The sequence below is a fragment of the Arachis duranensis genome, chromosome 2 (assembly GCF_000817695.3).
Source record: "Arachis duranensis cultivar V14167 chromosome 2, aradu.V14167.gnm2.J7QH, whole genome shotgun sequence".
NCBI classification, from domain to species: Eukaryota; Viridiplantae; Streptophyta; class Magnoliopsida; order Fabales; family Fabaceae; genus Arachis; species Arachis duranensis.
In genome coordinates this window covers 18,204,505-18,221,420 of record NC_029773.3, presented here as the reverse complement: position 1 = coordinate 18,221,420, position 16,916 = coordinate 18,204,505, and the positions used below count along the sequence as shown (strand labels likewise).

Genomic DNA, 16,916 nt, shown 5'->3' with positions numbered 1-16,916 from the left:
CCGCGTAGGTCACGCGGTCGCGTCATCTGGGAGTTTTCCTTGTCACGCGTTCGCTTCGGTCATGCGTACGCGTCATTTGTGTTCTGCTCAAGGCACGCGTCAGCGTTAGTCACACGTTCGCGTCGCTGCCTTTTCGCACTAGGCACGCAGCTGCGTCGTCCATGCGTTCGCGTCGCTACCTTTTTTCTTCAAGACTCCATTTTTGTGCTTTCCTTCCATTTTTGTATGTTTCCTTTCTATCCTCTAAGCCATTCCTGCCTTAAGAGATCTAAAATACTTAACACACAAATCACGGCATCGAATGGTAATAAAGGGTAATTAAAATTGATATTTTTAAAGCATAGGAAACATGTTTTTCACATATATCACATAATAAGAAAGGGAAAGTAAAACCATACAATTTACATGGATAAGTGGGTGAAGGATTGAATAAATCACTTAAATTGAGCATGAAATACATCATAAAATATGGGTTTATCACTCACTCCCATTAGGTAACCACTTTAGTTGATCTGATCTCGCTGCATTTTGTAACATCATCAAACAAGAAAGATTGCTAATATGATTAAAGTTAAAATAGCCAAATAAAATTAAATGCAACATTTGAATATCAAGCAAGAGCCAGACTCGTTTACCGGTCATACGTGGCTATCCTTTATAGCAAGCAACATGTAGTTTGAAGACAATGGTATTCTTTTCATTCCTATTATCCCCAGCATTATCTATTCACAACCAAAAAAAGGAGACAAATTCAAGTCTGCCATATTACGAGATCTACACAAACGGCAAAACAACCTATATAGAATTTTATCTATCACACAAGAAAGATATTTACGTAATCAAAAACAAATTTGGTGACAACATAGAAATTAGACCTGGATATTCAAATAGCCTGGGATCAGCACTGATTGGTATGAGGCCTAATCTATGGGATAGAACTTCATCTTGTATAAGTAATGTATTGTTTGCAATGTAAAATCTTTCAATAGCCATTGTTGGTACCTAAATTTATAACCATCACGTCAGAATTTGATAATCTCCATCAAACTATTATTGGCAAAACATAAAATTGGAGAGAAAGACAATATGAAAGGCCAACACATCAAGGTGAAAATAACACAGCCAGAAGATGTTATACACTCCTAGGGGTAATTCTGGTCCACATTTTATCAAAGAAATTTTTGTTTGGCTAAAGCATCAAAGCAAAGTAACATATCCCTGTTTTTGACATCATCAACCAAGAAAAAAGAGAAACAATAAGCATTTGGAATTCATCCTTCAACTCTTTGAACGTAATATTTGGCTATGAGATTATGAAAAAAATTAAATAAATACTTTTTGTATTAGAAAAAGAAATTTCATTGAGGAGATAGCATAAAGATGAGGATATGAAATCCACAAATAAATATGAGAGAGTTAGCTAAGACCTACATGGGTACACTATGTAACAATGGATGCAAATCCCTCTTAATATCGACTAGAGAGGACATCAACAGCATTAAAAAAGAATCATTAAGGACCCTTTTATTCCAACCAAATGTACCAAAGAACTTCAAAATGGACTATAAATGATGCAATATTTAAGATAAACAAGTCTGACATACTGATTATAAATATTGTGGAAAGTATTAAATAAACATTTCACCTCTGCTATAAGGATTCTTCGAAATGCATTGGCAAGTGAATGATCAATACCAATCATATCAAACTCTATGTCATCATCTGTGAGCCGCTTCACTTCAACTTTGAAATTTTGACTGAAATTATCTAATCGCAAGCTATTATCAACACCTAATGCTGGATAAGCACCAGAATACTGTATGGTATCTGTCTACAAACATCAACATAGGAAAACATAAATAGCAAGCAACCGATAAAAAAAAAAGAAAAGAAAATTTAGAACCAGCATATACTTATTACTTAATCACTCAAAATGTGAAATAAGCTGAAAAAAAACTACAAGTTTTCATTGAAACTCATTAACACCTATCATACAAACACAGAACACAAATTCCAAAATAATAAAATTACAAACTGGATTTGAGAGAACAATAAGAAAAAAACAGACTAAAATAAAAAATGAACATAGAGATAGCAAGGTTTTACATGCTGAGGAGCATCGTTGTTGCAGTGGACCCGGGTCCTGAGAAGCTCAAGATGTGGAGGGAGTTTTGTTGGCACACTTTTCAAGCTCATTATGTAATCAAGCACTCCATTTTCATGCTTCATTTCTTTATTCTGATTCTCTTGTTCTTCCATCTTGGACATTGACTCGTCTTTGGATGATGACAACATTGCTGAAACTAAATAAATTTATAACTGCATCACATCAAAGTTCATCCACAATAAACACCAGTATCATAACAAGTATCAACTATTCAACATGCAAGATGGCACGTTATCAAGAGCTATTTGGACAAACACACGAAACATCATTCTGTATCTATATATGACATATACAAATGTTAAAAAACAAGAAATCGTATACTGTCAGAACCATTCATCATCATAATCGCCTCCATAGTCTAAGTAAAAGTAAAACATAACATGCAGTTAACATCGTCAAATCCTAATTAAACTTAATCACCAGTGAACAGCCAACACAAACAGGAAGAAGAAGAAGAAACCCAAATAAGGAGAAACATTAAACAGAGGACGAGATTCTGAAAGGGAAAAGAAAGCAGAGTCAGAGAGCGGAAATGAAGAGAGAAGAACCTATAATTGCTGTTAAGTCACCGTGGTGCGGTTATTTCTAACCACAGATTAACCCTTGAAATGTACTTGCAGATCTCTCAAGTATTTGCTTGCTCAGTTGGCCCACTAGCACCTCTAAGTTTCTAATAGAGGCTCTGGTTTCCTGCATAACTTGTGCTTCCGTACTTGCCACTTGTTCACTTATTACGGTGATAGCCTTGCATTCCTCTCTTGGATTTGGAATTGTGTTACCAGGAAGGCTATTAGTGGTTCTCTGATCAATTTCATTAACTTTTGTGGCTAATTGACCCATTTGAATCTCCAGGTTCTTGATGGATTTTAGAGGGTGATGATCAAATTCCAATTTATATGCCACAAAAACTCTAATTACCCAAAAATAAAAGGATTATATGTTACATATCCCGTTAAATCCAGATAATTAAAATTTAGGAGAATTTTTTTTCAAGCTGTTGTTCAAGTAAAGAGCTTTTCCAAGTTATAGAAGAACTCAAATAGAAAGAGGGTCATACTTCCATTCCACCCAAATTCATAAAATAAAGAATGAAAACAATTCTTAAATATAAATCAAGATATGAATTAAAATAGAGAAATAATAAAATCAATACATACAATAGATAGAGCTCTTAACATTAACAATTGAGGTTTAGTTGCTCATAGAAAGGAGAAAATAAGGATTCAGGTAAAATGTACTGAGTTCCAATCTGATGGATCTGAATCCCCTAGGGAAGGAAAGTTTCCCCCTTTTATAACTAATCCTAATAAATTTAAAATCTATCTTTAAAACTAAAATAATATCTTTTCCTATTTTTAAAATTTGAATTTAAATTAGAATTAATTATAGCAATCAGCAAATCTTCAATTGATGGATGGGGACCACTTGGCTTCACTAGGATCCACGCCTAACTTGGGCTTGGCAGCATGAATTGGAGTTTAGTTGAGTGAAGCTTTGCCTAACTTGGGCTTTAGTGCGCCTAACTTGAAGTGGGCAGGACCAATCTCGCGTATTGTTGTTGTGTCTTGCGCGTAACTTGAGAAACCTCAAGTTAGGTGCAGCCTTGGCAGCGAGTTCAGAGAAGAAGTATGGACTATCATATATCGTTGGAAAGCTCTCGAAGTTAGTTTTCTAACACCATTAAAATCATGTCCATTGGACCTCTGTAGCTCAAGTTATTTAGGTTTGAGTGCAGAGAGGTCAGGGTTGACAACATCATTCGCCTTCATCTCTTCTTCTGCAGAAACTCCATCAAATCTAGCTGAATGCTACCTAAAATAAACAGAATTGCACAAGACTCAAAGTAGCATCCATAGTGGCTAAAAGATAATTAATTCTTGATTAAACTCAATAATTTAAATGCAAATTCACTAGGAAAAGATAGGAAAGATGCTCACGCATCAAAAAGCCGATTGGGAGAGTAGGAGAAAGAAGAGAAAGCACCCTTGTCGAGTTAGTTATGGTGTTTTGCAACACATGCTGTGGTATTAGGGTTCTTGTAGGGTTTTTGAAGAAAACATCTAGTTTTTTAATTATATTTTTTTATTTTAAAACGCAAATATTTAAAAATATTTTTTCTTTTCTTGTTTGTTAAAATATCTTTTTCAGTGATATTTTTAAGGACTAAACAAAAAATCAAGGTTGCGAAAATCGGACCGGTCAATAAACAGGTAAAATCATTGGTTTAATAATTTATTGGTTCGACCAGGGTTCAAGTGGTTTAATTAATTTAATAATTTCTAACTTAATAAAATTTAAAATTTCACAATTTTATATAATAAATTATTCATAATTTAATATTAAAAATTCACAACAACTTTAAACATCAAAATTCATAACTAAAAACAACCAGAACACACCTAGTGGGTAAAAAATTAAAAATACATATGGGTATATATAGTAATTAGATTATTATTGTGTGTTTGGCACAGAGAAGTTTTTGCGAAGTTTGATCCAAATCTTGTTGCAAAAATGGAGAAAAAGGAAATCATGGACATAATATCAAACAAGGCACTTTCTTTGGCAGATAGTAGGATAATGTGCATTGTAGACAATGCTAAATGCATAACGAAGGCATGTACACATTTTCATTATTATATTCATGTCTATACAATTTTTTTTTATTAATTTCTTAAGCAATTATACTATTATTTGAAGTTTTGAACCCATAATTGATGTGTTTATGTTAGACATATAAGACTCAAATTATCTTGTGGTAGTAGATGGAGAAAAGATAACTTCATTTCTATAAATAAAATTAAATCACTTAATGTTTACGTTTAACATATCTTTATTTTTTCATACTTACATTAACCTCGCAAAATATTTTATCAAAAAGAAGAGAGTTTCAAATTTCATAACATACAATATTAATAATACCATCTAATTTTTACAAATTAAAAAATTACCATATATAATATGATCCAACATTGTAGAATCATGAACAAAATTAATTCAAGCAAACAAAATTAACTCAGCAAACAAATTTGACAGAATCATGAACAAAATTAGCAAAATCCAGTTCACAAAAATCATGAACAAAATTAACCCAGCAAACAAATTTGACAGAATCATGAACAAAATTAACTCTAGCAAACAAAATCAACTCAATAAACAAAATTTAGCTACTCAACAAATCTATTTCAAACAACAGTAAAACACTAAAACCGACAAAAATAATTCCAAGTCACAGTGCTTACTGCTTACCAGCAGGCAGGTGGAAGGGGAGGGGGGAATGACGGCGACGACAGCGGAGACAGCGAACACAAAGAGAGCGAGCTCGAACAGAGGAGACGGCGACGGCTACGGAGCTTCCACACGACGGCGAGGGAGCTTCTTATGACGGCGACACAGCTTCGTAGGACGGCGACGGAGCTTCTTACGATGGCGACACAGCTCCTGAGATGGCGACGGAGCTTCAACCTGCGATTCCTGTACATGCGACGAGGCTGCCGAATTGCGGCGGCTGCGGTGGCTGAGGTGGCTGTGGGCGGCTGGACTAGGTGGCTAGGATTCTTTTTTGAGTTTATTGTTCTTCCAATTTCAAAATTTCAGAGAGGAGAGGGGTGAGAGTGCGACTGCTGCGTTGGGGCATGGGGGTCATGGGTTTTAGGGTTTTTAAAAAAAGTAAAACGTTGCTGTTTTGAAGAGTAATTGATAAACCTATATTTTACGGTTCATCTTGGGCTTAATTGAGTGGATTTTATCCACTAATCTCACACTTATTCATTGAATTCGCATGTTTTACATTTTCATTCCTGATTCTGTGTTATAATTGAAAACATGCTTCTTTGGCCTTAAATTTGCTAATTTTAATCCTCTCTTATTACCATTCGATGCCTTGATATGTGTGTTAAGTGATTTCAGGGTTTAAAGGGCAGGAAAGGCTTAGAGGATGGAAAGGAAGCATGCAAAATTGGAAGGAATACAAGAAATTGAAGGAATTGCTAATGCTGTCAACCCTGACCTCTTTGCACTCAATCGATCATAACTTGAGCTACAGAGATCCAAATGAAACGGTTCTAGTTGCGTTGGAAAGCTAACATCCGGAGCTTCGAAATGATATAAAATTTGCCATATTTTCCTGGAGTTTAAGGATGCGCACGCGTGCATCATACGTACACATGGATCGTGCAAAAGTTCAGCGTATCAGAAATTGGTGGGGGCGATTTCTGGGCTGTTTTTGGCCCAATTTCAAGCCCGAAAAATACAGATTAGAGGCTAGGAGTGGAACAGAATTGGAGATTCAATCATTATTCACAATTTAGATTTTAGATGTAGTTTCTAGAGAGAGAGGCTCCTCTCTCGAGGTTTTAGGGTTTATCTTAGTTTTAGATTTGTTTCTTCTCAAATCCAGGTTCAATGTTCCTTTAATTTAGTTTCTCTTCTACATTCTACTATTCTAGCACTCTAGTTATCTAGTTGTCTTTGTGATTTCCTTATTTTGCTAATTTGGTTTATGAATTCTTCATGTTAGATTCAATTTTCCTTTTAATGCAATTTGAAGTATTTCATGTTTATTGTTTCTCTCTTCATCTATTTGCAATTGGTTGTTTAGATTTAATATTCTCTTATTAATTTTCTATACTTTTATTTTGTACCTACCAAGTGTTTGATAAAATTCTTGGAAGGATGTTAGGGTAGATTTTATGTTCTTGGCTTGGTAAGGTAACTTAGAAATTCTTGAGTTACTAATGTCCAAGTAATTGATGATTGGAGCCATTAACTCTAGTTCTCACTAATTGAATTGGTGGAGAGCTAGGACTTATGGACTTGGATTGATATAGCTCATTTAATTTTCCTTTACTACTAGTTAGAGGATTATTTAATGGGATTGATCCTTGCCCATTCTCATGTTGTGGTTAGTGATAAGGATAGAGATCCTTGACCACCAAACCTTGCCAAGACCGTTTTATCATTTAAATCCCCTTGCAATTTACTTTTCTTGTTTCCCTTCTCAAAAATCCCAAAAATATACTTTTCCATAACTAATAGTAACACACTTCCCTGCAATTCCTTGAGAGACGACCCGAGGTTTAAATACTTCGGTTATTAGTTTTATTAGGGGTTTGTACTTGTGACAATCAAATTTTTGTATGAAAGGATTCTTTGTTGGTTTAGAAACTATACTCGCAACGAGAATTTATTGTGAAATTCTTTACCACACAAAAATCCGTTCATCAAAATGGCGCCGTTGCCGGAGAAATGCAAACGTGTGCCTTATTATTGGTTATTGTAAATAGTTGCTTTTTACTTGTTTGTTAGTTTTTGTTAGTTTTAGGACTTATTTCATTAGTTTTTGTTTTATTTGCTACTATGAATTCTCACAACTTTGGCTATGAGTTTGGTTCTAATTTTGTTGTAGGAAATGGAGATTACATTGCGAACATGCATAAAGGATGGGACAATCAAAGGTGGGAGGAGCCTCAAGCTTACGGACAACCTTCATGGCACCAACCTCCACCAACATACTATGACCAAGCACCCATCGATAAACCCATATTTTATAATATATATTATGCTCAATTCAAGAGATTTATTCAAACCTTCACCCACTTATTCATGTAAATTGCATGGTTTTACTTTCCCTTCCTTATTATGTGATATATGTGAAATACATGTTTCCTATGATTTAAAATTATTTATTTTAATTACCCTTTATTACCATTCGATGCCGTGATTTGTGTGTTAAGTAGTTTCAGATATTCTAAAGGCAGGAATGACTTAAAGGATGGAAAGGAAACATACAAAAATGGAAGGAAAGCACAAAATGGAGTTTTTGAAGAAACTGGCATCGACGCGAATGCATGGACGACGCGGCCGCATACCCAGCGCAAAAAGGCAGCGACGCGAACGCGTGACTGACGCGGACGCGCACCTTAAGCAGAACACAGATGACACGGACGCATGACCGAAGCAAACGTGTGACAAGGAAAACTCCAGATGACGCGACCGCGTGACCCACGTAGACGCGTGACAGACGTCACGCACCAGAAATTACAGAAAACGCTCCCAGCGATTTCTGAAGCCCTTTTTGGCCCAGATCCAAGTCCAGAAAGCACAAATTAGAGGTTATAAAGTGGGGGAATGCATCCATTCAGAAGGAGGTCTTCAATTATTCACTTTTCATAGTTTAAGATGTAGTTTTTAGAGAGAGAAGTTCTCTCCTCTCTCTCAGGTTTTAGGATTAGGATTTCTTATTATTTCAAGTTAGTATTCCAACTCTTTATAAGGTTCAATGTTCCCTTTTTAATTACTTTGTCAATTTAATTTATGAACTCTTCCATGTTACATATGATTCTCTTAATAAATGTTATTTGAGGTATTTCAGTTTATGATTGCTTTCTTTCATTTATATTGCTGTTGCTTCCAATCTGAAGACATTTTTATTCGAGTAAGTTTACTTTTCCCCTTTTGGCCTTGGTTAAGTAATTGGTAATTCATGAGTTGTCAAACTCAACGTGATCGATAATTATTATTTTTGCTAATTGAATTAAACTCCAATAACTCTAGTTCTTTCTTAGGAATTGACTAGGACCTGAGGATCAAACTAATTAGTCACTTGACCTTCCTTTGCTTTAGTAAAGGCTAACTAAGTGGGATTAAAACTCAATTCTCATCACCATTAATAAGGATAACTAGGATAGGACTTCTAATTTCTCATATCTTGCCAAGAGTTTATTTTACAGTTATTTATTCATTTTAATTTTCATTTAAATTACTCTCTCTCCTTACCTTCAAAACCCCGGTTTACAAAACTCATAACCAATAATAAGAACATACCTCCCTGCAGTTTCTTGAGAAGACGACCCGAGGTTTAAATATTTTGGTTATCAATTTATTCAGGGGTTTGTTACTTGTGACAACCAAAACATTTGTAAGAAAGGACTTTTGTTGGTTTAGAAGCTATACTTGCAACAGGAATTTATTCTGAATTCTAGACCACGCAAAAGTCTCTCTCTTCACCCATCCAAGAGACATACCAAGATAATGGCTATGGTGAGCATCAACAACCACCACCATATGCCTATGAACCCCCTCCTCAACATAATTTTGAACCACCATACTCACAAGTCCCTTACCACCACACACCCCCATATGACCCTAATCCTTACCCACCATACCAAGAGCCTTATGAGCCATACTTAGAACCACCCCCATTCCAACATAATTACTCCCAAGAACCACCACCTCAATATACACCATCTCCACACCCTTATCAAGAAGAACCATCTCCATATTATGAGCCTTTTCTCCCAACAAATGAACCCTCCTATACACCCCAAGCTCCCATAGGTGATACCTTTAGTGTTATTCGCCAAGGGCAAAGAGAGCTTCCAACCACACTTATCTCTACTCTCATTGGTCTCACCTCTAAAATCCAAAATCTTATATCCCGCATGGACCAGCCCTCTACCTGCACTATTCAACCCTCAAGCTTTAGTGCACCACCACCCTCCGTGCAAGAATACCCATATCCATCAATCCAAGAGCAACATGATCCCAATGGTACTACTGACCCGGAACAATAGCGAAGAGATCATCTTAGGGACGTAATGGATCAGTTTCACACACACATACTTCAAGAGAAGCAAGAGGAGGCCCAAAAGGTGGAGGTAGGAGAGACCCTTGAAGATGAAGTAGTTGACGAATTAGTGAAGGTTGAACAAGAGAGAAGCTCCATCATTGAAGACAACTCTACACTAAGTGACATCAAGGAGGAGTTTGATTTTATATTAGAGCAAGTGGAGAAGGCCGAAATTATCAAAGAAGAGGAAGTGGTTGAAGACTTAGAAGATGCGGAACCTCCATGGGAAAGACAAGTCATAGAGCCTCCTTCCACGACGTTTGAAATTGATGTTGAGGAGGGTGTACAACCTTCAAGGCATATCATGGTTGAAGACTTTGAAGAAGTTGATCAAGAGATGGAGATTAAAGAGAAAGAAGGCACAACCTCCCATGCCCTTGGTAAGCAATGATGAAGAGATTGAATTGGAAGAAAGCTACCAAGAGAAAGAGGTTGAAATTTAAGAAACCTGCAAAAAGGTGGAAGTTGTCAAGAAAGAATACAAGGGAGTGGAGCTTGCAAGATCATTAGAAACACCTCTCCCAAAGCCATCACCATCCAATACAACATTCAAGTGGGTAAAATTCTTATCCTTAACCTTTACTTTCCCACTTGAATATGTTTTACTTGAGACGGATGGTCAACTTCGAGCTCTTTGTGGCTTTAAGAGTAAAGGGGAGATGGTTGGTGGTAGGCATTGTCAGGCAAGGTTCGATATGGTTGCATGCTCCAAATTGAAGTGCAAGGATTGGTGTAGAGCTCAATTGAATGGGTTTAGGAAGTTGTTTGGACGCTTCAATAAGAAATCATCCTGCTTACCACCCAAGTGGAGAAATGATGATCAACAAGAAGACGGGTGTAAAAGCAAGGTTTGGGACCTCAAAATTCATTCCAACAATCAACACTCTTGGGAACTTGTCACTTGCTTTAACTTGCTTGAAGGTTGTATGCACCTAGTTTGGGACCTCGGAGGCTATTGGAATTACAAACATTGGTGGGGATTCAAGGATCAGTAGAAGCACAAGCCACCATGACCAGGAGCTCACCAAATATCCAACTTAAGGACAATAACTAAAAGTGCTATGTGGAAGACAACCCACCATGATATGATCGTTCCTTTTCTTTCTTAGTTTTATTTTGTTTTAATTTTATCAGTGTCATGCATACATTTTGCATCATCACTTGCATTCTGCATAAAAAAAAGAGGCATTCGACGCGCAAGCGCTTAGTACGCGTACGCGTCCTCTATGAATGCGAAATATGGTGGATTGAATAGAGAATGGCGCGGGAGCTGGGCGAGAAACGTGCTATAGGCACAATCAAGCCCACGCGTACGCCTACCGTACGTGTGCGCGTCGTTTCCACTTTTGGCGACCCACGCGTACGCGTCTATGGCGCGTCCGCGTGCATGAGAAAATCGGCGTAAATCTGTGTTTGACCAGAGAGTTGTGCTGATCTGGGGCTGGTACTGTGCTAGAGGCACATATTCACTCACGCGTACGCGTCCCTGACGCGTGCACATCCATTTTAACACTTGCCCATCCACGCGTGCAACTTTGACCCCAGCGCGCAACGAACAGAGAGTTGTGCGTGCGCGAGGCTGGACTCGCGCGACTGGCACAACCTGAGGCACGCGTCCGCGCACTGGAAGCTTACGCGTCCCTTCATCCTATCGTGCCCCACACGTCCGCGTGCTGTACGCATGCGCGTCGCATGCGCCGCATCACTAAACCAGCGCGCCGCCCAGATTTCAAACCCTCCTCCCAAATCCTAATTTTCTCTCAATCCTAATTCTTTCTTCTCACGTTCTTCTCATCCTTATTCTCTTTTATTCCCTTTTACGTACTGCATTTGCATACTTTCCTTCATTGCATTTTAATTTTATTCATATTTTTATCTCCTTTTCTAATTTCTTCTTTTACCATTGGTGTTAAATGTTCTTATTCAACTATTGCATCTTTTCTTGAATTATTTTGGTGCTTCGTGACTTGTTTTAAACTGTTGGGTGTTATTAATTATAAGTCAATTCTAATTTTTATAATACTTGTATCCTATTTGCATTGATATGCACTTCTATTATCTTTCATTACCCACACTCTCTCCCCCATTATTGCAATTTTTGCACTATTCATATGCCATTTGCTTCTACTGTTTTCTCACTTGCATGTTGTAGCTACCATGTAGTTGAGATCCTCATTATTTGGCATCAACCCACCCATTTTCTATTTGTTTTCCTATCTTTGTTTCTAGGTTACTTTTCTTCCTTTTTCTCTTCTTTCAGGATGGCCACCGAGAAGGGTAAGGGAAAGCTTCTTAATGGGGCAACCAACAAGTCCATCTGTACAACCTTGGGTGAAAAGCATCAGTTGTAGCAACCCGTCCACTTGCACATCTCAGCATGCACCGAGGACGGTACAATCTTTAAGTGTGGGGAGGTCGATACCGATCTCCGTGGGTTAGTTACTTTTCTGTCTCAACACCAATGTTTATATTTTCTTTGTTAAATTAGTTGCTGCATTTGCATGTTTGTTTGATTTCATGCATATTCTACCACTGCTTGGTTGAAGTGATGAACTCTTTTCCAAGAAATTATTTTATAGCATTTCACTAATTTGAATTAAATTTTTGTTAAACTTGTTTGAGGAAATTTTATTTTGGAACATGGTTTAGAGCTCGAACACACAAAACCAGTGAGATTTTGAGCCTATTCGATTGGTTGCATTTTATCAACCAATATTTTGTTTTGGTGTGTGTTGTTCTCTCTATAATTGTGATCTTTGCCTTGCTTAATTCTATATTTCCATTATTTGGTGTATGCATACACTTACATGATTGAGGCCTTCTTTCACTGAGCTTACATACCCATATGGCCTTTACCTTTTCATTATCCTTTGCAAACCAAAGTTGAGCCTATTTTACCCATTTGTTCTTTACTTTAGCTCATCACTAACTCTAAGCGAAAAACAATAATGTCCCTAATTTGAATCCTTGGTTAGCTTAGAATAGTGAGAGTGCTCACGAATTAAGTGTGGGGAAATTGGGATTGAAAATATTCGGTTTGAGAATTGAGTGTTGTATATTCTTGTGAAAATGTGCAAAATAATAGTTGAGCACATATTATTGCATTCAATAATTTAGTCATATACACTGAGAAAAACAAAAGAAAAAAAGGGGAAAAAGAAAAGAAAAAGAGCAAATAATAAAAAGGGGACAAAATGCCCCAAAGTATATGGTGATAGCAATGCATATGTGCTGTACTCAAAATTGGAATGCATGAATATGTAGTAAACACAGTTAATGGGCAGTTGGATTTTGCATTGTAATTACATGGATTGTCTTAGGTTAGGTGGTAAGTTTAGGTTAATCAAGGATTCAGATTTTAGTCTACTTGACCAAATACAATCCTACCTTGACCCTAACCCCATTACAACCCTTAAAAGACCTCTTGATATGTGTATTTGTGCATCAAATTATTTGTTGATTGGTAGAATAAGAGCAAGCCTTAGAGAGCAAGATTAGTAGAGAATTTAGAGAATCGACCCTTAAACACTTGAGTGATTAGAGTGTATACAATTCCGGTGAGGGTTCGATGCTCAATTCTTCGTTCCCGGCTTTCATGAGCTATCTTCTTCTTGCAAGTCTATTTGTACTTCATTTTTATAATTTGAATTAGTGAAATCCAATTCATATTTATTCTTGAAAAGGTTTATCTATTTTTAACCAAGTAGGTGAAAGCATTTCACATTTAGTTGCATTCATATAGATAGGTTGCATTTCATATATTCTACCATTCTTCTTCATTCTCTTATAGGTTCTCTTGAGCTTAGCATGAGGGCATGCTAATGTTTAAGTGTGGGGAGATAGATGAACCTCTATTTTACGGTTTATCTTGTGCTTAATTGAGTGGATTTATCCACTAATCTCACACTTATTCATTGAATTCGCATGTTTTACATTTTCATTCCTGATTCTGTGCTATGATTGAAAACATGCTTCTTTGGCCTTAAATTTGCTAATTTTAATCCTCTCTTATTACCATTCGATGCCTTGATATGTATGTTAAGTGATTTTGGGGTTTATAGGGCAGGAATGGCTTAGAGGATGGAACAGAAGCATGCAAAAGTGGAAGAAATACAAGAAATTGAAGGAATTGCTAATGCTGTCAGCCCTGACCTCTTCGCCCTCAATCGATCATAACTTGAGCTACAGAGGCTCAAATGAGGCGGCTCTAGTTGCGTTGGAAAGCTAACATCTGGGGCTTCGAAATGATATAAAATTTGCCATAGTTGCCTTGCGTTTAAAAATGCACACACGTGCATCACGCGTACGCGTGGATCGTGCGAAAGTTCAGCATATCAGAAAAACACAGATTAGAGGCTGGAAGTGGAGCAGCATTGGGGATTCAATCACTATTAACAATTTAGGTTTTAGATGTAGTTTCTAGAAAGAGAGGCTCCTCTCTCTAGTTTTTAGGGTTTATCTTAGTTTTAGATTTATTTCTTCTCAAATCTAGGTTCATTGTTCCTTTAATTTAGTTTCTCTTCTACATTCTACTATTCTAGCACTCTAGTTATCTAGTTGTCTTTGTGATTTCCTTATTTTGCTAATTTGGTTTATGAACTCTTCATTTTAGATTCAATTTCCCTTTTAATGCAATTTGAAGTATTTCATGTTTATTGCTTCTCTCTTCATCTGTTTGCAATTAGTTGTTTAGATTTAATATTCTCTTATTAATTTTCTATGCTTTTATTTTGTACCTACCAAGTGTTTGATAAAATGCTTGGAAGGATGTTAGAGTAGATTTTATGTTCTTGGATTGGTAAGGTAACTTAGGAACTCTTGAGTTACTAATGTCCAAGTAATTGATGATTGGAGGCATTAACTCTAGTTCTCACTAATTGAATTGGTGGAGAGCTAGGACTTATGGACTTGGATTGATATAGCTCATTTAACTTTCCTTTACTACTAATTAGAGGATGATTTAATGGGATTGATCATTGCCAATTCTCATGTTGTGGTTAGTGATAAGGATAGAGATCCTTGACCACCAAACCTTGCCAAGACCGTTTTATCATTTAAATCCCCTTGCAATTTACTTTTCTTGTTTCCTTTCTCAAAAATCCCAAAAATATACTTTTCCATAACCAATAGTAACACACTTCCGTGTAATTCCTTGAGAAATGACCCGAGGTTTAAATACTTCGGTTATTAGTTTTATTAGGGGTTTGTACTTGTGACAACCAAATTTTTGTATGAAAGGATTCTTTGTTGGTTTAGAAACTATACTCGCAACAAGAATTTATTGTGAAATTCTTTACCACACAAAAATCCATTCATCAGTAATACTTAATCAAAAACCCTCTAAAAAAACCGATTAGTTCCTACAGTTCGCCAGTTAACTGTCTCGACCAGTTTTTTGACCAATAATTTATGAAGTCAATTAGATTGGTCTAGGAAATGGCAACCAATTTTCAATTAATCCAATTGAGCCGATAGATTTAGTTCAACTTTTAGAACTATGCAAAAGATAGATAATTTATAAGGATAAAAAACTTATTTAAACCTATAAATAAAATCATTTATGGTTTAACAGGTAACAATTTAAAAAATATAACAAAAATATATTTATATCTTTTGAAAAACTTTTTGTATTTCACTTTATCACTAACCATGTATAAAAACTAGTTACGGGCATTTTTTTTAAGAAAATAAAAGCCCGTCAACAAGGAGTAAGAGCCCAATTGAAAACAGTAGAAGCTATTTGTTTTTTGCTTTTGAATTATAAAAAAACACAATACACATGTTTGACATCATTTAAAAAAAAGTTTTAATTTTTTAAAAAGTTAATTCACAGTTTTTTGAAAAAGTAGAAATACATGACTTCTCCTTTTCGATAAGTCATCCTATCACTTTCTTAAAAAAAATTGACTTCAAAACAAGAAAGATCTGCTTTCATTCTTGACTTTGTGAAAATGTTTCCTATTTCTTCTGGAAATACTGGCCCTCCACCACCATTTTCAGGCAAGGTTCCATCTGTTAGAAGCACTAGCCTTCTACTATCATTTTTATGTAATGATTCATCTGCTGAAAATATTAACCCTCTACTAATATTTAAAATAAGAGTAAAGGACAAATAGGTCCCTAACCTTTTTTTCGCAGACATTTTCGTCCCCAAGGATTGGAAAATACATTCATGTCCCTGACCCTTCCAAAATGTAGACAAATTGACCCCTCCGTTGAAGTGACTCTGTTGGACTCAACGAAAAACGCTGACGTGGCTCCGTGGCACTGATCTAGCCGTTACGGGAGCACACGTGGCATGTAGCTTTTCAAAACAGGTCATATTAGTCCTCTCACTCTAAAATGTGTAGCTTTTCAAAATACGACATATTAGTCCTCCCACCCTAAAATGGTGTCGTTTCACCCAAACCCGCAATCTTTCACATTTATGAGCCCTAATCCTTCCACAGAAACGGTGAAGTGGGTCACTGTCCTCAGCCACTGGTGGACGAAATTGTGATCATCAATGGCGCCATCAACATGGTACGCTCATTGCAATCTCAACTCTGTATCACAACTTCGCACAACTAACCAGCAAGTGTACTGGGTCGTCCAAGTAATAAACCTTACGCGAGTATGGGTCGATCCCACAGAGATTGTTGGTATGAAGCAAGCTATGGTCATCTTGTAAATCTTAGTCAGGCAGACTCGAATGGGTATAGATGATGAATAAAACATAAAGATAAAGATAGAGATATTTATGCAATTCATTGGTGAGAACTTCAGATAAGCGAATGGAGATGCTTTGTCCCTTCCGTCTCTCTGCTTTCCTACTGTCTTCATCCAATCCTTCTTACTCCTTTCCATGGCAAGCTTATGCAAGGGTTTCACTGTTGTCAGTGGCTACCTCCCATCCTCTCAGTGAAAACGTTCCTATGCTCTGTCACAGCACGGCTAATCATCTGTCGGTTCTCAATCAGGCCGGAATAGAATCCAGTAATTCTTTTGCGTCTGTCACTAACGCCCCGCCCTCAGGAGTTTGAAGCACGTCACAGTCATTCAATCATTGAATCCTACTCAGAATACCACAGACAAGGTTAGACCTTCCGGATTCTCTTGAATGCCGCTATCAGTTCTAGCCTA

At 36.7% G+C, this 16,916-nt stretch overlaps 1 protein-coding gene across 1 annotated transcript; it reads right to left on the bottom strand.

Moving 5' to 3' along the window:
• Positions 1 to 648: 648 nt before the first annotated feature.
• On the bottom strand, positions 649 to 2,295 carry LOC107473865 (uncharacterized). The gene is made up of 4 exons (XM_021135171.2): positions 2,107 to 2,295; positions 1,646 to 1,831; positions 876 to 1,002; positions 649 to 722 (listed from the first exon to the last, which is right to left on the bottom strand). Exons 1-4 carry the CDS (start codon positions 2,293 to 2,295, stop codon positions 649 to 651), a joined length of 576 nt encoding a protein of 191 aa, XP_020990830.1.
• Positions 2,296 to 16,916: the final 14,621 nt, after the last annotated feature.

Excerpts from the sequence above, each read along its gene's own strand:
- LOC107473865 (XM_021135171.2), bottom strand. The coding sequence starts at position 2,295 with ATGTTGTCATCATCCAAAGACGAGTCAATGTCCAAGATGGAAGAACAA. Across the intron at positions 1,003-1,645 it reads GAAGAATCCTTATAGCAGAG|GTACCAACAATGGCTATTGA; the intron begins GTGAAATGTTTA and ends TTATAAATTTAG. Across the intron at positions 723-875 it reads CAGGCTATTTGAATATCCAG|ATAATGCTGGGGATAATAGG; the intron begins GTCTAATTTCTA and ends GGTTGTGAATAG.